Below are 25,054 nucleotides of genomic sequence, written 5' to 3'. Positions count from 1 at the left end.
TGTAGAGGATTAGGGGCCTAGAGACTGGCAAACTATCCTTAGCTCTACCTATTAATTATGTGACCTTGGGCCAGTAATTTCACCTCTGTGCCTCAATTTATTATCCATAAAATGAGTAGGTTGAATGTTACCACACACACACACACACACACACAAAACAACCTTCCAGCTCTAAAAGTTTGATGATCCAACTTCATGGAGGACAAACACAATGTGTTCTGCAAACTCTCTTTGAAGCATTAATGACCACCAAGAATTACACTGACCAGGCATCTCAAATTAATTTTGAGCCAATTCTCTTGGTGTCTGGTGCACAACAGATTGACATCTTGCATTAGACCGTTTCTGTTTCACAGGGCATTCAAATCTATAGATCTCATCTGGGTTGGAAGGTAGAGCAGGTATTAACCCCATTTACAGAAAACTTGTGCATATGACTTTAATGTCCTGCTGAAAGTCTCACCATTAGTAAATGACACAGTATACTTGATCTCATTGCTTTAAAAAGGCGAGGAGAGGGTGGCAGGAAGGCAGCGGTGGACAATGAGATGCCCAGTTTTTCTGTAATCCCTAAACAGCAAACCCTCCCCAGAAAAGGCCTCAAGCCAACTACTGGGGTTCAAATCTCTTGAAGGTCAGGTCGGCAAGGCTATGCTGACTCCTCTGCTTGCAAACTCAGGGTTTGTATCCCTCGAATTCGGAATCCATGCGACAGTGAGTGTAAGATTTTCGAGGGGTGGGGGAACGCTGTGAGGAATGGGTAGCCAAGCCTATGACACCCAGGCCCTTGGACGTCGAGGTGGGGTTTGCCCGGGATGGGTCAGTCACCTGGGAGCCGGTTCCTCTGTCTGGGGCTTCGGACGCACACTGTCCGCACCAAGGGCACCAATTTCTGCTTGAAAGCACCCGCTGCAAGGCCTCCACACCGGAACATTTCGGCAACCGCTACTCCAGACCTCCTCCTTCCTTTTCCTCTCACTCACCGACCAACGGGTCAAACACCACGGGCCCGAGCCCGCTCCCCCCTCCTCTCACACGCACAATACGCAGGCTCCTCCCCCCAGATGCCAGTGGACATTGGACAGTGAAGCCCGCCTGCCGGAGCCAGGAACTGGGAACTGCGACCAGAGGCCTACTGCGCAGGCGTAGCACTCAGCGTCGCAGTGCGATTGGTCCGCAAGGTAATAGGATTTGCGCATGCGTTTATGTGCTCGTACGCTTTGCAAAGACCCGGGCTCTGGCTCGGGTTAGCAAGTTTCTTCGAGTTGGTGGCAATGAGTTGGGGTGAGCGAATTTGGACAACTGTTTAAGGAGCTACCGGTGGAGCCATTTGACTGGCGGCTGTGGCTGGTATTGCCGCTCTGTCGGTGATGGGAACTGATAACAGTACCCCACAAAGTGTGACCCCTGAACTGCATTGTTTTTCCGTTTTAGGCCACAAGCTAGGATTCTCTTGCTGTGGTCCACTTCCAGTCTTTCCATGGGTCCGAATCTGGACCCCTGACTTCTCAGATCTGGAAAGTACTTCCGTCTTTTACAAGTTTCTGGCACTTTTCCACCCACCCTGTTTCCGGGACTAGTAATCGATATGCGCGCTCTGTCCCCTTACCACTTTTATACTGTGCATTTTTATGTTCTAGGCACTGAGTAGGAGCAGTGGATAGTTTCTTGCTATGATGGCTTCTGCGCTTGAGAGCAGGATGCTGGTAAAAGAGTTGGTGTTTTCCTAAATCCTAAGGAGGAGTTTTGAGTTGTGGGAGGAGTAGTGAGGGGCTGATTGTAAGTAGGTATTTTGACTCTGCTAAGTGTAAGCTAAACCGTAAATAACTTTTTTGGCTGTATCGAGAAAATATATCCCCTTTTCAAGGATTTGGGCTACATATTAATTTAACATGTTCCTTGAGCACTTGCCTCTTGGACTGAACTATGAAAGTGACTCTAAGTGGAAATAAAAAGTATTGAAAATGGTCACTGTCTAGTTGGGGAAATGACATATACTGGTCATTTAAGTAATAATCCTCTTTGGTGCAGTGCCAGAGCAACGAAGAAGATCTTGTGATGGAATCACTAAGGAAAAAAATTCATGCAAAAGTGTTATTTGAGCTGTATCTTTAAGGAAGAATAGTAACTTTCAAATAGTGGAGGGAGAGAAATTATATTTCAGGTGGTGAATATGTTGGGACCAAAGGTAACATTGTTTATTGGCTAAGCATGTTAACTTTGGATCCATAGGGACCCAGGTTGAATCCTGGCTGGTCCACTTGGGCAAATCACTTAATGACTTCACTTTCCTCATATGCTAAATGAACCAATATTTGTAAAGTGTCTTAGAGCAAGCACTAGGCTATTTGTTAAATTAACAGGCCTTGAGGTATGAAAAGCAAAATCACCACATATATGTGTGTGTGTGTGTGTGTGTATATATATATATATATATATATATATATATATATAGAGAGAGAGAGAGAGAGAGAGAGATTTTTTAGTTGTAGTTGGACATTTATTTATTTATTTTTATGTGGTGCTGAGGATGGAACCCAGTGCTTTACATGTGCTAGGCAAGCACTCTACCATTGAGCCACAACCCCAGCCCCCAGCACACTTTTGTGGGACAATGACAGTACATACCACATTAGGAAGTTGTGATAAAGACAGGTAAGTATGGTGGGGTGAGATTTGAACTGGCAAAAGAGTTTCCTAATTTTGGAGGTGATGAAGTTAAATTTTTAGTGGAATGAGAATAGGAAATGAAATTACAGGTATTGTTTTAAGAAGTTTTTAACCCTGGAAGCAATCTTTATTGGATGAAATGATCCAGAGTTTCCTTAGCCATTCAGCAAGAGTAGATCATTGTTGAGAAGTACAGTCAATGGGTGACATTTTACCCAGAGATGCTTCAGGGAATAAATATTGAAAACATCAACTGCAGAATAAGGAAATTATTTATAGTTATTTAATATTTTAAAGGACTTACAGGAGGGCTGGAAAGGCCTTGGGTTCAATCCCCAGCGCTGCCAAAAAGAAAAAGAGAAAAAAACCCTTACAGACATTGTTGTATATTGATATTTCTAAATCTATAATATACCTAGAAGGCTAAGGCAGGAAGATAGCTTGAGCCCAGGAATTTAGGGGCAGCCTGGACAATGAGATCCCCATCTCTTAACAGCAACAAAATAATAATAAAAATGATAATAAATTGATTGAATTGATCACATCTGTTGGTAAAAAAGGTGGAAACACTGTGAAATCATGACAATCAGGGCCTCATGAAACAACCACATATATTTAAAAGAATTTAATGATCCAAAGTTAAAACAAAAAGCATTTATTTGTAAAGCACATTTGTTTTTGTAATAGGTGCAATTAAAAACTATATTTTACGTTATAAAATAGCAAAATGCCCATCAAACTGATTCCAAAAATCTTATGTGAAAGCCCCCCAAGACTTGTCCCACACAAGTAACATACACTTTTTATTAGGACAAGAAGCCCATTTTGTTTTGTTTTTGCAGTACTAGGGACAGAACTAAGGAGCACTCTATCAGTGAAAACAACCCATCCCTTTTTATTTTTTATTTTGATATAGGGTCTCACTAAGTTTCCCAGGCTGGCCTTCCAAGTTGTTGGGATTATTGCCACCTTGCCTGGCTACAGAGCCCATTTTGAAATACCATATTCCCAGAAATCAAAATTTCTGTCTTACAGAGGTAGACTCAGTGACAAGTTTTTGCTAGAAGCATACATCTAAATACTCTTATGTGGTTATAATGCTTATTTTTATACTTCTTAGGAAGTTAGCATTAACTCTAGGTATGAGTTGGCAAAGACTCTTTCCACCATATGTACATGATGTTCCCAATTAATAGTTATCTCTCCCTTACTGTTTACAGCTATTCTTTTATAGGTAAAGGACACTAGGGGCATTAGCTTTTAATACAGATGAGAATGATCCACAAACTATTATCTAGGCATCAGGCAAGAAAAAAACCAAAATACTGTGCAATGATAATTGATATGCTGTAGCATAGTAATTGGTATTCATGATGATGACCTTGGATTAGCCAACTAAGATTAATTCCTTCTCTGGATGGTTTTAATGTTGAATAATATGATCTAGGGTTTTAGAAATGGGTGACCCACATATATGATAAAGAGGTTAGCTATAAATATATCTACTAACTCAGTTAATACACTGAATAACTAGAAGACCCCATTTTGAGTAATTTGAACTTAACTGAGTAGTCACTTCCACTTTGCCCACAGACATATCACTGATACTGAATTGTTTTTCCTCTTGGTGGGAATGGATATAGTCATATTTGTCTCTTCCTGCAGCTCAGATTCACAAATAAGATGTCAGCTCGTGTGCAGCTTGAATCCCTGACTTTGATGGCATTATCAATATCTCATATGATGGTGCTATTGGCATATGTCACTGTCACCTTAGCCTATGAAATACAGGGAGGAGTATTCTTTAAAGCAAATATAAAATGGGTGCACTTTATTGTATGTAAATTGTTTCTCAGTAAAGTTGATTTCAAACAAATTCTGAACCTGCAGATCACTTTCGGAAGAGGGAATATGGGTCTTGACCAAAACGTATGATGATTAATAAGCTTTGGGAAGCTGCCCTCTAATACCGTAAGAAAGTTGTGTTCATTTATCATCTTCCAAGCATAATCTAGGCTTCTGGCAAATTAGACCCAACCACTTTGTTCTACATTCAGTTGCAGAGGGGGTGGTGAACCCTCCTAGGGATTCGCAATTCTCCTTGAAACTCTGCCATCCTGAAGGTTTAATAGTTATATGGAAGGCTCACGAATGCAAGGCACTGTGGAATTTATGCCATGTCCTAAGATCCCTCACCTGGGCCTGTAATGGCTAGCTCCAGAAACAAAATCCCCTTATTCTGGAGCGGCCACCACCAACTCTCCCCCTTCTCCTATCCTCCCTGTGTCCCACTCCCGTGGCGGACCTTCCCTATTGGCCAGCCAAACACAACCGACTACGGCAGCCAATGGGAAACGCTCTCCTGAACATTCAGAGGATGGGTGCTCGTGGTGTGATGAGGGGAGGTTGGCGCCTGGTACGCGCCCCCCTACATCTGGCAAGTCTGTGACAGAAACTGTAACACCCCCTACACACGCACACCCGCGCCCCCTGTCTCCCTTCTTTCAGTTGCGCTCCCCTCCCCCCCCCCACACAGCCCACTGCGTGTCTTGGCAGCGCCCTCCCTGGCTCCTTGGTCTCTGCCTGAGCACCTGCTTACTCAATAAGACAGAGCATCCCTGCATTCCGAGGCTTGGTGGTGGTGTTGGTGTTGGGGGAGAGATAGTGGACCAAGAAGGAGCAGTGCAGCTGCCTGCTGCTCCGGAGGTAAAAGAGGTATCTCTGACCCCCCCACCCCTACCTTTGAGTTGATCGCACTGAAGCCAAAGTGCTCTAGTGATGCCTTAGTGTGCAGCTCTCTTTGTCCTCCCCAGCTGTGCTCCCTGCCGACTGACTTTGTGCGCTCCAGCCAAGGGGGGAAGGGGGAGAAGGGTGGGGGAGCTTAAAACCTATAAGACAAATAGGAAAAGGGAGAGAGGAAGACTATCCCAGGGTGGTGTAAGTACTCTCCCACCCCCTTCCTTTCCTCGGTAGTCGTCCTCCCTCCAGTGTGTCCCTGGGGTCCAGACAGGGGAGGGTCTAGGCAAAGGCACGGGAACAGGATCACATGCCCTAGCGTCCGGTCCTAGGGCACACACAGGCAGAAGGCGGCTCGCGGTTTGTCCATTCTCCTCCATCTCTCCTCTCCTTGGCTTTTGTGTTGGTGCCTCGGAGCTGCAAGGAGGGTGCGCTGGAGGAGGAGGGGGCCTAGGGTGAGAGGCACCCCCTTCACGCGCGCGCGCACACACGTTGCCGGCGCACGCACACACGGGCGGACACACACTCACAGACACGCACACACACGCACAAAGCTCGCTCGTCTCGAGCGCACTAACGTGGCCCTTTCTTTGTGTGGAGCCCTCGAGGGGGGTTGGGGCCCCAGTCCGGTCCCGGGAAATGGCGCAGCCCATCCTGGGCCATGGGAACCTGCAGCCCGCTTCAGCCTCTGGCCTAGCATCCTTGGAGCTCGACTCATCGCTGGACCAGTACGTGCAGATTCGCATCTTCAAAATCATCGTGATTGGGGACTCCAACGTGGGCAAGACCTGCCTGACCTTCCGTTTCTGTGGGGGAACCTTCCCAGACAAGACTGAAGCCACCATCGGTGTGGATTTCAGGGAGAAAACCGTGGAAATCGAGGGCGAGAAGATCAAGGTGATCCAGCTGGTCAGATCTGGGAAGGGAGGGAGCTGGGAAGGGGCTTCGCCTGAGGGATGGCTCTAGTGGTTGCAAATGCCCAGCATTGGCTGAATAGAAGCTTGCTGAGCCCCAAGACCCTCCACACTTCCTCATCCCTTTTCTTCTCTCTCACTGAACCTGGTCCCCACCTCACCCAATTTTTTTAATGCAAGTGGGAGTGGTTGCATTCTTACCTTTTGCCCTGCCTGACAGTTTGTGCCAGGAAAAGCATGTTTGATTTCATCCTTGACCCTGACCTACTGAGGAGGAGCAGCGGCACCTGAGGGCAGAGGGAGGCGGGAGGCATCCCTTGGTTCTAGTCTGTGGGATGGATCCCAAAGCACTTTACACAATCTTGAAGTCTCTTATACCTCTTGAGTGCCAATAGGCTGAAAAAAAAAACCCACTTTTGCTAAGCCAGGTGGCATCAGAGGGAAGGAAAGCATGGAAATCCACAGAGAATGAAAGCTGCTTATTTTAAATTGCACTTTATTAGTTAAGATTAGGACTGAGTTGGAATTGGGGTGGAGTAGGGTGTTTATGCACAAAGCCATGAACCCTTTTAAGGATTGAGACTGGATCACCTGCTGGACCTTTCTAATAGACAAAACTTGTTCTAGGGGAACAGTCTTTCTCAAATGATATTTTCTTTACTTGTCTGGGGGTACCTAATGAATGAACTGCCCATTGGTTGTTGGTATTGTTCAGAAGGCCTTTGCAAAAGCTGCTGAGCACCTTAACCAAGGGCCAAAGAAAGTGCCTTTTTCCCCCATTAGTTTATCAAATAGGCTAAGTACAAAATATTCTTGTCTGATCATTTGTACTCACATTTAGTTCAGAAAATGCAGAAATTCGATAGGACAGAAATATGTCAATGTGCAAAGGGTGGCAGGAGGGAGGACATGGCAAGGGCAACTTGCCATGGGAGGAGAGAACGGGGCAGGATGATGGGAAAAGAGGCTCCTGAAAAGCACTAGGGGGTGCTGGGGATATAGCTTACTTGATAGAGTGCTTGCTTCACATGCACAAGGCCCTGGGTTCAATCCCCACCAAAAAAAAAAAAGAAAGAGGCACTAGGGACCCTGGAGACCCTCTGGACTCACAGTTGGCCTTTCCCTGAGCTTATGGTCAAACAGCCAAAGAAACTGCAAGGCCACTGTGAAGTGGAAAGAAAGACTGAGCAACTGGGGAGACTGATGAAACACTCCCAAATATGCAAGACTCCTTGATTATTAAAATAAATGTGGGTTGTTTTTTCTTTTTTTTTGGTACCAGGGATTAAACCCATAGGTGCTTAACCACTGAGCAACATCCCCAGCCCTTTTTATTTTATATTTTAAGACAAGGTCTTGCTAAGTTGCTTAATGCTTTCTGAAATTGCTGAGGGTGACCTCGAACTGCAATCCTACAGCTTCCAGAATCATTGGGATTACAGGTATTTGCCACCATGCCCAGCTAAAATGAGTGTGTTTAAAATGGCTTCAGAAACCAGGCCAAGGCACTAGATGTCAGGAAGATGAGCAGCTCAATATTGATAAGGCAGAGTACTAGGGTCTATGTTTTGAGTTGTAGATGGAAACAGTACCTTTATTTTATTTATTTATCTTTATGTGGTGCTGAGGATAGAACTCAGTTCCTCACAGGTGCAAAGCAAGCACTCTACCACTGAGCTACAACCCCAGCCCAGGAAGATAGAGCATTCTTTTGAATTTGTGATCTTTTTTCTTCTTGCATTTTTTTTCAGGGGGGGGGGATTGCTACACACCCTTTTAAAGTTAAGGTAGTTAATTATCCCTATATTTTCCTGGGACTCTCATTTTGATGTTTGCATCATGTTTGATGTTCCTCTAGTATGTCTAGCTTCTTTAATGTAAGGCTGTAAGATTCTGTAATGTCTAAAATATGCTTTTTCCCCCAAAGTGGAAATATATGGATGGGCTCTTAAACTCTCAAAAATCCTTAAATGTTGATACCCTGGATTTAAAAGTGGGGAATTAAATTCATTTGAAATTTGGGTGGGGGATAAAGGAAGTATTGGGGAGTCTAGGGGAGGGGAAAAGAAGAGAGGAGAGAAAGAAGTATGAAAGTGAGGAATGGGAGGTGAAGAATGGACCCTGCTTGCTACCCAATGGCCTCAGGGAGATTTTTTAAAAATGTTCTTCCCTTCTAATACCCTTATGCTTAGCCCAACTAGGTTTCACAGCCTCTGCCAAAGATTCCAGACTTTTTCCCAGAGGGCAGAGTCTGTGACAGTGTGACTCACTAGAAACAGAGCTCAGCACACCACCACGTGCAGATAAGTGCTTAACACGGGCTTTTTTGGGAAGATGATATTTTCAAGAGGACAAAGCCTTGTGACACTGCTCAAGAAGGAGCCCCTCTGAGGACAGATTCTGTAGTAACTCTAAGTGGAGTATGGGAATGGGGAGATGGTGAACCTGCTTCTTGTAAAGCTGCTTCAACATCAAGGCCAGAGCCAGCAGTCAAGAGACCAGCATGTCTGTGGGAAGATAGAAGAGCCTGGCAGCTGGCACATGATCTAGATAGGAGAAGATTTTGCTTCATCATCTGGCTGACCTGGAGTTTCTCAAGGAACAAGTGCCAAAACCATGCTAGGAGATGGCAGCCAAAGGCTTCCCCCTTCAGGGGAGGGAGAAAAGTCCAATGTGACAAGTTGAGATAGCCCTAGACCACAGCCAGCAGCAATACAAGGCTGTCAGGTCATAAAATCCCAGCCCTGGCAGGAGAATGCTAGAGAAGTCTTAAGGAGCTCTTGTCCTGTGTCCAAGGGTAGGGTGTGGTCTCTCATGGACTGCCTCCCTGTGTCCCAGAATAGCACATAAGACAGTGCCTACTGGGAAATGACTGATTTGCTGTAGTTGAAGCTACACTCTTAATCACCAGGGCCATCCCTAGGGGATTGAAGCCCCATTTGGTCTCTCCTCTCACTATGACCCCCACCCCCACATCATCACAACATTTACAATCCAGTGTTTCCTGGTGAAAATGACCTCAAGAAGAGCAATACTAGTAAACAACTTTGATTTATTGAATTAACAAGGAGCCCAGGCTAGGTACTTTACATACATTGTCTTATTTGATACTCACAGCAACCCTAGGAAATTAGGACTGTTATCATCCCCATTGTACAGATAAGGAGATTAAAGTTGGAAAAGAAATAACTTGCCCAATGACACATGGATCTGAGCTTCTGTCTTTGATTCTCACTCTCAAGCATTTTTCCCCTCTTTGTATCTTGCTTTCCTTGTAACAGGGTCAGGATTTCAACCCAGATTCAGAGCCCATGCTCTTTACCTCTGTGCTGTGCTCTACGTAGCAATATCCAGTCTCTAGATTGGGAAGTGTGCTCAGAGGGAGGCAACCAGTCTTGCCATCCCAAAGATGTATCCCAAGGACCCAGGAGCCTTCAAGATGTCTCCTTTAGGGCTGGGCTTGTAGCTCAGTTAAAGAGTGCTTGCCTAGCAAGGATGAGGCTCTGGTTTCCATCTTCAGCACTGGAGAAAAATAACTCAGAGCACTTAGAGTCCATGGGTTTTGCTTTTTGCACCTTGGGCATGAGAATTAGAACATATTCCAAGATAGAAGAGAACTTAGAGATTCTCTAATCCAATGTAATAATTTTATAGATAGAAAACTGAGGCTCAGAGAGAGAGAAACATGCCCAAGATCAAACAGGAGCAGGCCTGCAACTCAAGTCTAATTCCCTTTCTTGTGCTATTTTCATGCATCATGCTTTGAAGAACATATAAATCACCACTAGTCCATCCAACCTACAAGGTTACCTGTAACAACACACAGAGGGACATCATATGGGAAAGCTGACAGCTTTTTCTGATATCAGTCTAAGAAGGGTGGAGGCATTGCCTAACCCTAAAAGGTAGGACGGAACTTCTCTATGTGTCTGTCACAGGTTTAACTAAACCATATTGAGTCTGCCTCAGTCTAAAAGCACTGGAAAGGGCTGGGGATGTAGTGGTAGATCACTTAACTTAACATGAGTGAGGCCCTGGATTCCATCCACAGCACCACAAAAGAAGAAAGAAGAAAAGAAAGAAAGAAAGGAAAATGAGGAAAAGCCTCAGAAAACAATGAATAGGGTTTGGGGGGTAAGAAGTAGAAGGGAAACTCAGAAACTAATTTTTCAGCCATTATTGATAAATTCTCATGGAAGAAGCCCTCCTGTTTAGTTTGTTTCCTTCACCAGGCTGGGTCCCCTTTCTGTCCCAGCCCTCAGAGCCAGGCAAACTGCAGGTCAGTTGTGGCTGTGGCAGGTGCAGCCTAGGACTGTGGATTTCTCTTCCTCTGCTGATCACTGAGAACAAAACACTGTCTTGGATTACTATAGCGAATGGATGAAGGCTGAGCTCAGTGTTCCTCAGAAGCTGCCTGCAGTCAGAATGACATCATGTCTTCCTTAGGGCTTCTGAGCTTCCTCCCATCCTCTGCCAGTTAGCTTAATGGTTAATTATCCATCAGTGTGTGTGTGTGTGTTTGTCTCCCTGGCTGCTGCTTTTTCTCTGTGTGTTTCTCTTTGTCTCTGTTCTCCTTTGCCATTCTGTATCAGCTTTGTGTGTGTATCTTAGATGCAGATAGACAATCCAGCTAGTTGAAAAAGGATTTCTTTTAAACTTTTCCCATCACCCACTGGGGTGTCCCCCAAAGGTTAGAAATGTATTTGTCTCCCTTTTTTGCACTTTTACCCTCCCCCATCAGCCTCCAACAAAAGGACATTCATGCCTCATCTGTAGAAAGATATGTTCCCTAGAGAAAAGAAATACCCATGTCAGCTAAGAGCACGTGCAGGGGATGCAAGGCTTGCTAAATCTTTCATAGGTAGGGATAGCCCCAGGAAAATGGTTAAAAATGTTCAATTGATCTTTGGCGGTTCCCCATGCTGTGCCCTGCAACCCTCTTCTGGCACCCACCTGCCTCTGGCCCCCCATGGCATGTTGACCACATTCCTCTCTGTCTCCCCACAGGATTGCCTTTGCCTTGGCTGTATTTCAGTTTGGAGAAGCCAAGCTTTCTGTGCTTTCCAGGATGAAACCCAAAAGATCCAAGGAGCAAGACTAATGGGGAGGGCTGCTGAGCTTTCAGAGAATAACAACTAATATTTACAGAGAACTTTACATTTTGCAGAAGCTCTTTCTCATATTATTTCACTGGCTCATTCCAGCCACCATGAGAGAATGAGTTCCCATTGTGCAGAGGAAGAAAGTGTGGCTCAGTTGAGGGTGGTTAAATTACTTTCTTAGTCTTTTACTCAAATACTAAGGAGAAGAGCTGGAATGATGCCTTTCCAATAGCATCCAATCAGTTGTCCATCCAGATTCAGTGGTGGGGTTTCTGGGCTTCTCAGACAGTTGGTCCTCTGTATCCATGGGTTCCACATGTAAGGATCCAACTAACCAAGGGGTAAAATTATTCGAAAAATTGCATCTTCAGCTGGGGCTGTAGCTCAGTGGTGGAGTGCTTGCCTAGCATGTGTGAGGCATTGAGTTCGATCCTTAACACCACATAAAAGAAATAAGTAAAATAAAGGTATTTTGCCTATCTGCAACTACAAAAAAAATCTTTTTTTTTTTTTCAGCTGGGTGTGGTGGTGCATGCCTGTAATCCCAGCAGCTTGGGAGGCTGAGGCAGGAGGATCACAAGTTCAAAGCCAGTCTCAGCAACTGCAAGGCACTAGGCAACTCAGTGAGACCCTGTCTCTAAATAAAGTACAAAATAGGGCTGGGGATGTGGCTCAGTGGTTGAGTGCTTCTGAGTTCAGTCCATGGCATGAACCCCCCTTGGCATTTAAAAAAAACGTGCATCTGTACTGAACATGTGCAAACATTTTTGTCATTCTCCCCTAAATAATACATTATAACAACCATTTTTTAGCATTTACTTTGTATTAGGTATTATAAATAATCTAAACATGATTTAAAGAATATGGGAGGATGAGTATAGGTTATATACAAATATAACAGCATTTTGCATAGTGGACTTGAACTTCCACGACTTGGGCATCCTCCAAGGATTCTAGAACCAAGCTGCTGGGGATACTGAGGGCTGACTATATTTAGTCATAATGTCATGTACTTACAAGGAATGTTAATGCTCACATGATAGCTACTGCTATCTTCATTTATGCAGATAAGGACACTGAAGATAGGGAAATTCACTTTCCTAAGGACACCCAACAATTACATAATTTGGGCCATGAAATGCAGACACGTTGATTTGACTCCACTATACCCCACTGGCCCTCTGAGAGAAATGAGGATCTGGGGTGTGTGTGTGTCTAAGAGGGTGTGGTCATCCCTGCACACAGGGTAGAGGTGATATTTATGGAAAGGACATGGGCCAGGGGTTATAAAAATGGTGAGAAGAACAGAACACTGAACCCCAAAACACCAGGAGATCATTTCCCATATCTGGTGAACCTAACAGCTATTGCTCCTTTTCTGAGGGCTCTGAGACTGCACTGCTGGAAGCAGCCTGCTTCCAGGCTTACCTCTCACCACAGACAGGGGTGCAAATAACTTAGATTAGGTTTTTAAAGAGCTGGATTGGGAGCAATGCCTACTGTTGAAATTCTGAGCCTCCAAATAAAAGCTTCCAGAAGGAGGCTCTTGATAGCAATACCCTTGGAAAGGCAGAGGAGGTCTCCAGCAGAGAGGGCCCTCCCTGCAGTTCCGGCAACTTGGGTGGTATACACAATTAGGAAGCCAAAGAAAAGCCAAACAGCCAACCTTACTCAGCCTCAAACACCTCACACACTCCCACCCGTGTTCCTGCTAGTGGCAGGTATTTTTAGAGTCCTGAGCTCATGGTGTTAAAGCATCTGCCACATGCCTGAGGGCTGATAGGGATTCAGCCTTACTCAGAGGCAGGAGGGAGAGTTAAGACTACTGGGGGGCAGGGTGGGAAGTGGAGATCAGGAGCCAAGTGGTAATGATATTCCTGGGCTAGACCTGCTCCCTTCCCCATGACCTCCAGTCCTTTCTCAGCCTACTTCCCCTTTCATCCTGTTCATAGCATCAGAGAGGTGGAAGAAATGAAAATCTTTTGTCTTTGCAGAAGCAAATCTATCTTCAAGGACATAGGTTTTTCTATGTAACAAAAGTCATATATTCTCTCTGAAATGGCCTTGGCAGATACCTAGACTGCCAGACTGTTTGTAGTTTTGGTGGCTCAGGCCAATAGTGCTTTTGATGATAATGAAAACCTTGATGGTGAGTGATCTGATGTAGAAAAAGACTGCTTACAGTCTAGCTGGAGAGGTGCCAAGAGCACTGAGGAGACAATCAGAGAACACAAATATATTCTAAATGGTATGATACAGACTCAAAATGCAAAAGAAATTCCTAAGGAAAAAAAATTGTATAGAAAGTGGGGAAAGTAGCCAGGTGCACTAGCACATGCCTATAATCCCAGTGGCTCAGGAGGCAAGTGGATCACAAGTTCAAGGCCATCCTCAGCAACTCAGCAAGACTCTAAGCAACTTAGTAAGACCCTGTCTCAAGATAAAACATAAAAAGGACTGGAGATGTGACTCAGTTGTTAGGTGCCCTTAGGTTCAATCCCTGGTACTAGAGAGAGGGGGGGAGAGGGAGGGAGGGAGAGAGAGAGACAGAGAGAGATATTTAGAAAGTTTGAGGAAGAAAGAAGATGGAGATATGAGCTTAGCCTTCAAGAACGGGTGGGATTTGGATAGGGCAAAGAGGGGGCAAGCAAATCTACAGTAGAAGGGTGGACTAGCAGGATCAAATGAACCAGGTGTAGCTACCTGAATAGTCTGAATCCAGGTTGGGAGAGTCAACTTATGGCAGACAGAAAATTTCCCATTTGAAGTCACACACAGTAGAGGGCCACTATAATTTCCTGAAGTATAAGATGACATTCAGATACAAGTGGGGATTTGGGAAGGCTAGTTTGAAAGTAGCATTCAGAAGACAGTGGAGTGGATATATCCAGAAATCAAAAGAATACTGTAGTCCAAGAGCAAGGAGGGGAAGTTCTGACCAAGGGACATGAAAAATGAAACAGAAGAGGGGGTTATGCTGGAGACATTTGAAGCCATGTCAGTAGAGGATGATGAAGGAGAGCCAGGACAATGAAAACTGATGTTCAGAATGATGACTCTGGGGCCCTGTAAGATCTTCACTCAGCAAAGTGATTCAATTATATTTACTAGATTATATTTATGGACCACTAACTCCAAACAAAGGCTATACATCGTTTTAAAAGCCATAGTAATCAATTAGTGGCCATAATCAAATTTTATTTGATAGCCGAGAATTGTATAGGGCATTGGGACCATCACTCTGAGCATGAATGTCTCTTGTCCAAGATGTTGGATGTATAAAGGGCAAAAGGATTGGGCTTGAGTGTGTGTGTTCCCTGGGTGTTCTCTTTGTGCATGTTAGTGATACCAGCTTTTTTTCCTTTATAAATTGGTCTTATCAAAAAAAGCCAGCCGGGCACAGTGGCACATGCCTATAATCCCAGTGACTTGGAAGGCTGAGGCAGGAGGATCACAAGTTTGAGGCCAGCCTCAGCAACTTAGGCCCCAAGAAACTTATTGAGACCCTGTCTCAAAAAATAAAAAGGGCTGGGGACGTGGCCCAGTGGCTAAGTACCCCTGGATTCAATCCCCAGTATAAAAAAATAAAAAAAGGTCAAAGTGCAGAAGAAAATTCCAGTGACTTAAATAAATTCAGCTGAAAGGTGAGATTTTAACACTAACTTTGCTTTCTTTAAAAAGTAATGTAATATGGCTGGGGATGTAGTTCTGTGCCAGCCTAGCATGAAAAAAGGCACAGGGTTCAATCCCCAGCACTGAAAAAACGAAAAGAAAAAGAAAAAAATTCCAAATAAAGCAATGCATATTTATGGTAGAAACCTTGGAAAATACAAAAAAAAGTCACCTATAGTCCTGCTGCCCATAAATATATATAACCATTAATGTTCTATATACACTTCCATTCTTTCCTATACATATGTTTATGTTTCGTGTTTTATTAAAAATCAAGACAATAGCATATGAATTTTTTTGGTGGTGTTGGGGATTGAACCCAGGTTTTCTACCACTGAGTTATACCTCCAATCCTGAAAAATCTTGTATCTATTCTTTTGTTTTTCACTTCCTTGTACTTTGTGAGCATTTCTCTTATCATTTATTCTTTGGAAACATTATTTTTAATGGCTGCATAATAGCCCATTGAATAGCTATACACTTTTGCTTCCTAGTGAGCATTTAGATTGTTTCCTGTTTTTAGAAGAGTATAAATAATACCATGGTTAAGATCTTTGTGCAGAATTTTGAGCACATCTCTGTTACGTCTTTTGTATAGATTTCTGGAAGGGGGATTACAAACTCCAAAATTTGTGAATATTTCTTGGATAATATTGCCAAAGTACCCTCCAGAAAATTTGACCAATTTATGCCCCAGTGTTTAAACTAAAAGCCTTCAGATTTTCAACTCTATTTGCAACTAATAATCTTAAGAAAAACTTGACAAACCCTAAAATTTCTGTCTGTACTTTGATAAGTCCATTCTGCTTATCTGTCAAGAACCACTTCCTATGTCGGGGCTTGTAACCACATTTTCTTTTCTTTTTTTTTTTTTGTTTTTTAGTTGTAGATGGACACAATACCTTTAATTAATTAATTAATTAATTAATTTTATGTGGTGCTGAGGATTGAATCCAGTGCCTCACACATTAGGCAAGCGCTCTACCACTGAGCAACAATGCCAGCCCCTGTAACCTCATTTTCTTATGCTACAAGACCATATTTTCTTTTGTCTGTTTATGTTTCCTTTTCTGACTCCACATATGGGTTTTTGTATCTTCCAGGTTCAGGTGTGGGACACAGCAGGTCAGGAACGCTTTCGTAAAAGCATGGTTGAGCATTACTACCGCAATGTGCATGCAGTGGTCTTTGTCTATGATGTCACCAAGATGACCTCCTTCACCAACCTCAAAATGTGGATCCAAGAATGCAATGGGCATGCTGTGCCCCCACTAGTTCCGAAGGTGCTTGTGGGCAACAAGTGTGACTTGAGGGAACAGATTCAGGTGCCCTCCAACCTAGCCCTGAAATTTGCTGATGCCCACAACATGCTCTTGTTTGAGACATCAGCCAAGGACCCCAAAGAGAGCCAGAACGTGGAGTCAATTTTCATGTGCCTGGCTTGCCGATTGAAGGCCCAGAAATCTCTGTTGTATCGAGATGCTGAGAGGCAGCAGGGGAAGGTGCAGAAACTGGAGTTCCCACAGGAAGCTAACAGTAAAGCTTCCTGTCCTTGTTGAAACCAAATGTTGTAAATACAAATTATCACTGGAGTTTTTTCTTTCCCTTTTAATGTGCCTGCATAATGCTGACACCTGCTTGTTTCCATACAAATTGATATCAAAATAAAATTTGTATAGATTATCACATGGCTTTATGTTTTGCTTTCCTCCTAGAAGACATTTTTTTCTTTCTTTTTGCACTACTGTGGTTTGAATTTGGAGCTCTGGTGCATGCTAAGTAAATGCTCTACCACTAAGCTACACCTTCAGTCTCAAGAAGACATTCCAGATTGTAATGAACTTGCCCTACTATAGTGAAATACTCATGCAAATGCACACTCCCTACCAGACTTTCATGCTACCTGAAATACCCATTGAATCATTTCATTGGGACTAATTCATTCTCTTGCTCAGTGTCATCAGTGGGTAGAAGAAACACCCAGAGGGGATGACACATAGGCCAGATGTTTTTCTAGAAAGACAATGCAGGTGGTCAGGTAGAAAAGTTTTGAAAGGAGATGTGGACACAGTATTTCCTAGGAGTGTGCCTTTGGATGTACAGATAGACTGTTCTCTTCTTATTTCCTAAAGTTTAAAAATAAAAACTATACAGTAGTTAGATCCTGTTTCCTGTTTTTTACCAAGCTGGCTTGGACACCAAAGGTGTCACCCTGTCCTCCCTTTTCCTTTCTTGGATGGGACAGGGCTGAAGCTAGCAAATAGCTATTATGCTCCCAGATTTTTTTTTTTTTTTTGGTACTATGGATTGAATCCAGGGGCACTAATCACTGAGACACAAGGGATATCCCCAGTCCTTTTTTATATTTTATGTAGAGATTGGGTCTTGCTGAGTTGCTTAGGGCCTCACTAAGTTGCTGAGATGGGCTTTTAAATCATGATCCTCCTGCCTTAGGCTCTCAAGCTGCTGAGATTACAGGTGTGCACCACTGCACCTGGCTGCCCCCAGAACTTTGTTGGATGGTATGGAATATATGTTACAAGAGACATGTCCCCTATCTTCAAAGGCCCTATAATCTAGTCACAGGGACAATGTACAACACTAACTACCTGAGAACAAGAATTAGACAACATCAAGTCCAAGGTTGTACTATGGGGATTGAAAATACTATGTATTTGGGGCTGGGATTGTGGCTCAGTGGTAGAGTGCTCACTTAGCCCATGTGAGGCCCTGGGTTCGATCCTCAGCACCACTTAAAATGAATAAATAAATAAAATGAAGGTATTATGTCCAACTACCACTAAAAAAATAAATACTAAAAAAGAGAAAATACTATGTACTCAACATCAGGGCAGGCTTACAGAAAACCAAATGGAGTTATTGTGTCTATTGAATATAGTGTAATTTTTGATTGGTAAAGAGGAGGGTACTGGGCAAAAGTAAGGAGGTAGGAATGTCTTTGGGGTTGGATGGGAGGACACCTGGGAGTCTGACCCAAGAAGAACCCTGGTGGAGAGCTGAGTTTGGAAAGCACCTGTGCATCAGGGAGAACTATTTGCACCTGTTTTTTGAGACAATGGGAGCTTTGGGTGGTCCTCATAAAAACTGGCTACTAAAGGCATATCTGCAACAGCCCCAAGAAGATGGGGAGGGGGGCTCCTTTGGGGCCCCTCTTCTTGGAATCCCACTGTGAGCAGGTCCTGGGATGACAGCTCCTGAGCTGTTTCCTGTTAGGAGTATGCAGTTCTGCTCCCAGACAGCAAAGGGTAATGCACACCAGATGTGCTTCCCACCCAAACAAAGAGCCTGTCTGGTCCTGCCTGGCTCATCCCTGCAGCACTCTCCCATGCTCATTTAGCCTCAGGCTCAGTTCAGTCCCTGGTCTGGTTCTCATCTCTGCCTGGTTCTGACTTCTGCCTGGATTCGTCTTTGGAACCTACTTAATATCTGGATTAGAGCTGGTCTTATCAGTTATCCCTACACAATTCATTGCCCCCAAATGTCACCCAAACAGGAGGAGGGGTCCTGTTGACTGTTGATATGCTGATGGGTTGAACTCTAGTTACTATGCTTCTTCTGGAGGGGAAACCTCATGACCTTGTCTCATACTCTAGGTGCTCCAAGCCCAGGACACAACCTGCTGTTTTGGCACTTTTTGGCCCAGCTGCAGAGGTGAACCACCTCTGAGTGACTTCTCTAATGGGCACATTTTGATCTGGTTCCTGGTTCCACTTGGTCAGGACCTCAGGGCCAGGTTGACAACATTCCAAGTCCTCTAACCAGGACTGCCTCTTCTTCGACCTTGATTAACTCCAACACCTTCCAGGCAGCTAACAAAAATTTACCAAGCACTTATGTGTCACTATTCTAAGCCCCAGAGATACAAATGAGTAAAATATACATACAAAATGAAATCCCGTTGTCAGAGAGACAGACACTAAACAAGAATGAGATATATAAGAAAGATCATTTGAGAGAGTGACAAGGACTCAAGGCCATAAGACAGGGTAAACTCAGAGAGAGAAACATATTAGCTAGCAAGGTCACAAAAGGCTTCTTTGAAGAGAGAATATTTGAGCTGAGAATTGAATGAGAAAAAACAAACTTCTGTGAGATCATGGGGACAAGAACCCCAATCAGGGGAAACAGCAAATATCAAGACCCTAAGACAGGAGTGAGGCTGATATGTTTGAGGGACAGAAAGGGGACTAGTATGGCTGGAATAGAGCAAGCAAGGGAGACAGTAGTGGGAGATGAATTAGAGAAGTAGGGGCTTTGTAGGCTTTGACTGGGATTTGTTTATATATATATATATATATAGTTGTCAACGGACCTTTGTTTAATTTATTTATATGTGGTGCTGAGCATCAAACCCAGTGCCTCACACATGCTAGGCAAGCACTCTACCACTGAGCCACAACCCCAGCCCCTGATGTAATTTTATTTTTGGTGCCAGGGAATGAACCCATACGCATTTAACCACTGTGCCACATCCCCAGTCCTTTTTATCATTTTTTATTTTGAGACAGGGTCTTACCAAGTTTCTCAGGGCCCCATTAAATTGCCAAGGCTGGCTTTGAACTTGTGATTCTCCTGCCTCAGCCTCCTGAGCCACTGGGATTACAGGCATGCACCACCATGCCTAGTAGGATTTGGGTTTTTTAAGTGCAATAAGGAGCCAGTGGATTTTAGCACCATCTAGACTCAGTAACCTTCAGAAAGATTCAGCAGGCTGGCTGAATGCAAGAAGGAAAAGTCTTCTCTTTCAGCTCTTCTGAGATTGATAGACACCCCTTTCTGGGTGATTCCTGAGTGTGTGCCTCAAGGATGCCACTTCCATTCCTGGGTCCCACCCTAAAAACCAGGCTCTGAAAACTTCCCCTAGACTGTCAAGGCCCTTGTCATTGTGCTGTGAAGAGCAGACATTCACTGACCTGCCTATTATATCTTCTGTGCCTCACCTACCTGATCTTACCCCTCCCCACAGTATGAGATTGTTCTCCCCCAGTCACCTGGCAACACTCAAAAAGTTCTGGGGCTCACCATGTGTTTCCAGGAAACCTGAGAACCTCCAGAATCCACCCAGACCTCCTTCCAGTCCATTGGCAGGGTCCCTAGGTCCCTTTCCACAGGGTAAGATGCAGGGGAAGATGGGACCCTAGTTCTAGTAAGGTCCCTTTCCAGGTCCCAGCACTGACTCACGGTAACAGAAGTTGGCATGATGGTGCTCAGGCATCCCTTGTGTTGAGAGAAAGGATTTGGAAACAGGCTGAACCCAAAGCATACCTAACGGAAACCCAGAAGGCTAGAGAACCTTGTTGCTGTGAGGATGGAGAGGAATGGAGGCATTCAAAGGAAGTTGGTGTTTCCAGGTTCCTCATTTGATATCACCGAGTTTCTGGAATTAATTATGATGGCCACTGCCTCTCCTCTATAGTTCTTCACTATCTAGACCTGTCACCTTGGGATCTTTTCTAGTGCTACAGAACAGAATTAGGAGAAATAACTACACTTAACTGCTTATTATGTGCTGGCACTGTGGTAAAACTCTTGACATTCTCTCATTATCTCTTTTAATGCTCTTTTATTAATCTATGAGGTAGGGATGATTTCTGTTTTATAAACAAGAACATGATACACTGACCAGATACCTCCAAGAAGCCTGATTGTCTGACTGAAGTGTCAGTCTCTGAGCCAACGGAGTCCCTAAAATGTCCTTGCATTAGACAATAGCTGGGGACCACACAGCCAACAAGACTTGCTGTTCAGGCTTTGGGGCTGAAGGATCTTGCCACTAGGCTCTCCAGAGCTGTCCCTCCCTTCAGTATCTGCTCATTTGCTTAGGCCCCCAGATTCAGCCTGAGGATTTGTTCTGGCTGAGCTCAGTGAGGCTTAACATGATCTCTGCTGGGTCCTGCAATCAGAGCCCAGGGCCAGAAGCTGCTCTGAGCACCACTGCCTAGAGCAGGGCCAGGAGGGATCCCCAGTAAACACCTGAAGCTCCACCTGCAGGGGAGACTGCAGCCCACCTGAGTGTATGCCGGGAGTGGGGGAGGGCCTGAGCATGTGCTGAGAGCTCCATGGAAAGCAAGGTTCAGCTTCTTCTGAAACCCTGACCCACAGATGCAGACAGAGGCCAGCATTTATTCTCTCATGACACTGGGGGACAGAGTTGCTATCTTGCTTCATAGAGGCTCCTTTCTACTGGTCATACCTCATCACTTCACTGGAAGGGGCCTTGCTCCCTCTGGAAGAGCTGACCTACTGTCCTGAACCACCTAAATTCCCCTGAAGATGTCAGTACCATTCAAAGGCAGCAGTCTCCTACATGAAAATCTTGTTCTGCCTCTAAGCCCTGTTGACTGTATATGTTCCTAAAGGTTGGTGCTGGGGCATCAGGACTGAGATGGAGATCCCAGAGATACTCCTGGACTAGTGATTCCCTAATGATGGTTCATAACCTACTTCAGGAAATCTATGGGGCACTTGTTAATGAACAGATTCCTGAGGCACCAGCCCAGCCACTTTGATCTATTAACTCTGGGTATGGGGACAGCAAATTTGCACTTTATAAATGTCCACAAGTGGTTATGATGTACCTCCAGGGGTGTGTGTGTGTGTGGTATTATCCCTCGGCTTCCTGATGAGCTCTAAAATCAGAAACTGTTTCCTGAGCCAGAGATTCAAAACCAGCTGTGTGAACCCTAGAGTAAGCTGGGTAACCAGGGAACTCAATCTAGTGAAATAGATTCTTTCAGGCCCTAAAAAGAATAAATTAAACGGTTCCTGTTACACCCATTGTCCTTGGGCTGTTTGCCTGAAACTAGTAGGTAAGAGCCTCTTAACTACAAGAGTCAACTGAAGACCAATCCTAAGTATAAACACTTTCACACTAAGTACCACTCTGGATGAAAGGCAAGAGACAGAATAATACAATGAAGAGATTTTGCACGTCTGCCAAGCGCCTCCTGCTGGTAAGATTAGTAAAGGCAACAGAGTATTTACCAGACATTTTTCTGACTAGTACTGAGCATTTTCTGAAGGAAATAATCCTGGTCCCTATTTGGACACTGAGATACCTGGAACTTAAATATTACTTTTATAAAAGGAAATGGGCCAGGTGTGGTGGCACATGTCTGTAATCCCAGTGACTCGAGAGGGTGAGGATAACAAGTTCAAAGCCAGCCTCAGAAACTTAGTGAAGCCTTATCTCAAAATAAAACAAAAAGGGCTGGGGATGTGGCTCAGTGATTAAGCACCCCTGGTACCAAAATTAATAAGTAAATAAATAAGGAAATGGGCCAAGAGTGTCCTAAAACTACCTCTGCCAAATCATGAGAGCTGAATTCTCCTAAGGGGAGCCTGAGAACTGTTAAGAACTACTAGCCTAGGAGGAGGAATGGAGGAAGGGGAGACATTGAGAAAGCACCTTACCTGCACAGGGAGATGTATTTTGGAGCCAAAGAATTAGGCCTGATACACTGGGAACACAGAGAGCTTCCCCTAGGCTATGATGCAGTTGAATTAGATGAAAAATGGACTTTGCCGGGGGTGCAGTGGTGCACACCTATAATCCAAGTGACATAGGAGGCTGAGGCAGGAAGATCACAAGTTTGAGGTCATCCTCAGCAATTTAGCGAGACCCAGTCTCAAAATCAAAAAAGCAAAAGGGCTGGAGATATAACTCAGTGGTAAAGTACCCGTGTGTTCAATCACCAGTACAAAAAAAAGAAAGAAAAGAAAAAGAAAGGAACTTCATGCCAAGCCTGGATCCAATTCAGCTCTTTGTACTTGATCTCTTCCCCAGCAAAAAAGTAAGTAGTGTGACTCTCTGAAATTAATCTTACAGTGTGTGTATGTGGTGCTGGAGATTGAACCTAGGGCCTCACACATGCTAGACACACACTACCACTGAGCTACATCTCCAGTCCTTTTTATTTTGAGACAGGATCTCAAAATAAAAAGGATTGCTCAGGCTGGCCTTGAACTTGTGATCCTCCTGCCTCAGCCTCCTGAGTTGCTGGGATTATAGGCATATGCCACAGTGCCCGGCACAAGATATATACATATTTTTAATCATTTCAAAGTCCTACAAAAGGAAACACTTTACTATTGCTATTAAATGTTTTCATAAAATTAATAGTTTGAATCTCAAAAACAAGTTAATAGTATTGGATAAGTACTCAAGATTTTTGGATGTGGATTTCTGTAAGTGGATATGTGTGTGTGCTTGAAACTGAATCTAGAGACTTGCACATGCTAAATACTCACTCTACCATTGAGCTATGCACACTATTTACAAAGTATGGACATTATTTCTAGACCTAGGTACCTTCTTTAACAGAAATCAAAGTGTTCCTTTTATGAGAGTTAACTGTGCTTGAGAGTAATTGGGACAATTCATTTCTCAGTGTTAAGTCCTTGTTTCTGTTGTTGGAAACAGTAGCATTTGGCATTCTTTCTTTCCTCCAACTTTACTGAGGTATACTTAACAAATAAAATTGTAAGTTTAACATGTACAATGTGATATTTTGACATATGTCAAATGATTACCATTCAGAATTCATTTTCTCCTAACAAATTATAAGTGATGTGTAGGTCTGACCAAAATAGAATCACAGAATCCCAAAACTCTAGAACAAGTTAGCATCCATGTTTTACAAACAGAGTACTTAGAGTTTTCCAGATAAAATCACTTTTCTGGTGTTCCTCTCACATAACTGACCACTCAGTTTCTATTTGTTGAATTCCTTTCATCTTCCTAAACTCTTATTGTCTTAATGCTCCAGAACTCAGTCTGCAGACTTTATTTTCTCTATCCCTTGGTGGTCTTGTAGTTTTTAAAAATAAATTCAATATTATTGACAGCTTGGACCTCTCCCTTAAGCTCTAAACTCATATATCCGAATGTTTATGACATTCCCCACTTGGATACCTAATAGGTATCTCAAACTTAAACATGTCCCAAACCAAAGTCTTAATCTTCTCTCCCTAATCTGCTCTTTTAAAGTCTTCTATGTGTAAATTAATAACAACACCAGTTGCCCAGGCTAATGACCATGCTGTCCCACACATTTTTTTTCACATTTTACACTGAAATCATCAACAAATTCTGTTGGCCTAACCTTCAATATATACCCCAAATTGAGTCACTTATCCCCTGTGCTCTTTCCATCCTAGTCTAAGCCCCCATCATCTACCATCTGGATTATTATAACCCTGATTATGCCCTTGGATTGCAAACAGCTTGTTCTCAAGACAGCAGCTGGGGGGATCCTATTAAGACTGTACTTGAGAAACTTTCTTTTGAGGTCCAAAGGATTGAACCATCTTGCTCATGCTTGACAAATGCTCTTCTACAACTCTTCTTAAATTTTGAGACAGGGTCTCACTAAATTTGCCAGGTTGTCCTCAGTCCTCAGACTTGTGATTTTTCCTGCCTGAGTCTCCAGACTAGTTGGAATGACAGGGGTGTACTGCCATACCTTGCTAAAATGATTATTTTACCTATTCATCGTCATTCCTTGTTTGAAAGTATGGCAGGCTTGTTCTCAAAATAACAAGAAATTTGAGGAACATTCTTAACTTCTCTATCTGATCCTGCCTTTTGATTACCAGGAAAACATCCAGCTCTGAGTTACACCTCCAGCCCTTTTAATTTTTTTGAGACAGGGTCCAAGTTGCCCAGACTGACTTTGAACTTGGGATCCTCCTGCTTCAGCCCCCCAAGAGGACTTTCATTTTCATTGTTTATCAAGGTATAATTTATATTACCCCATTCAAAATCTACTAATGGGGGCTGGTGTTGTGGCTCAGTGGTAAAGTGCTTGCCTAGCATGTGTAAAGCACTGGGTTCGATTCTCAGCACGACATATAAACAAATATATAAATGTCCATCAATAACTAATAAAAAATTTAAAATATCTACTAATGGCTTCCCAACACAGAATAAAAGCTAAC

General features: G+C 43.7%; 2 protein-coding genes across 4 annotated transcripts in view; one reads left to right on the top strand and one right to left on the bottom strand.

The window, feature by feature from the left end:
• Aifm1 (apoptosis inducing factor mitochondria associated 1) overlaps positions 1-1,043 on the bottom strand; it is a 35,683-nt gene extending 34,640 nt beyond the window's left edge. Inside the window, exon 1 of one of the 2 annotated variants that reach the window (XM_058571411.1) lies at positions 829-1,043. In XM_058571411.1, coding sequence (XP_058427394.1) covers positions 829-934 — 106 coding nt within the window. In that variant the 5' untranslated portion in view covers positions 935-1,043. The remainder of the gene's footprint in view (positions 1-828) is intronic. The other variant, XM_046468325.2, reaches the window with a different exon arrangement.
• A 4,180-nt stretch (positions 1,044-5,223) lies between these two features.
• Rab33a (RAB33A, member RAS oncogene family) lies at positions 5,224-16,777 on the top strand. Of its 2 annotated transcripts, XM_046469405.2 has the most exons (3): positions 5,224-5,385; positions 6,007-6,303; positions 16,198-16,777. In XM_046469405.2, exons 2-3 carry the CDS (start codon positions 6,046-6,048, stop codon positions 16,651-16,653), a joined length of 714 nt encoding a protein of 237 aa, XP_046325361.1. In that variant the 5' UTR covers positions 5,224-5,385; positions 6,007-6,045; the 3' UTR covers positions 16,654-16,777. The 2 variants fall into 2 exon arrangements, with proteins under 2 accessions (XP_046325361.1, XP_058427386.1); XM_058571403.1 differs by lacking the exon at positions 5,224-5,385 and having other exon boundaries at positions 5,563-6,303.
• Positions 16,778-25,054: the final 8,277 nt, after the last annotated feature.

This window comes from Marmota monax, unplaced genomic scaffold, assembly GCF_021218885.2.
Source record: "Marmota monax isolate L192 unplaced genomic scaffold, Marmota_monax_Labrador192_F-V1.1 WCK01_AAM20220418_F8-fsc00054, whole genome shotgun sequence".
Lineage (NCBI taxonomy): Eukaryota > Metazoa > Chordata > Mammalia > Rodentia > Sciuridae > Marmota > Marmota monax.
The sequence above is the reverse complement of the archived record's forward strand: the minus strand, read 5'-3'. Positions and strand labels throughout refer to the sequence as shown.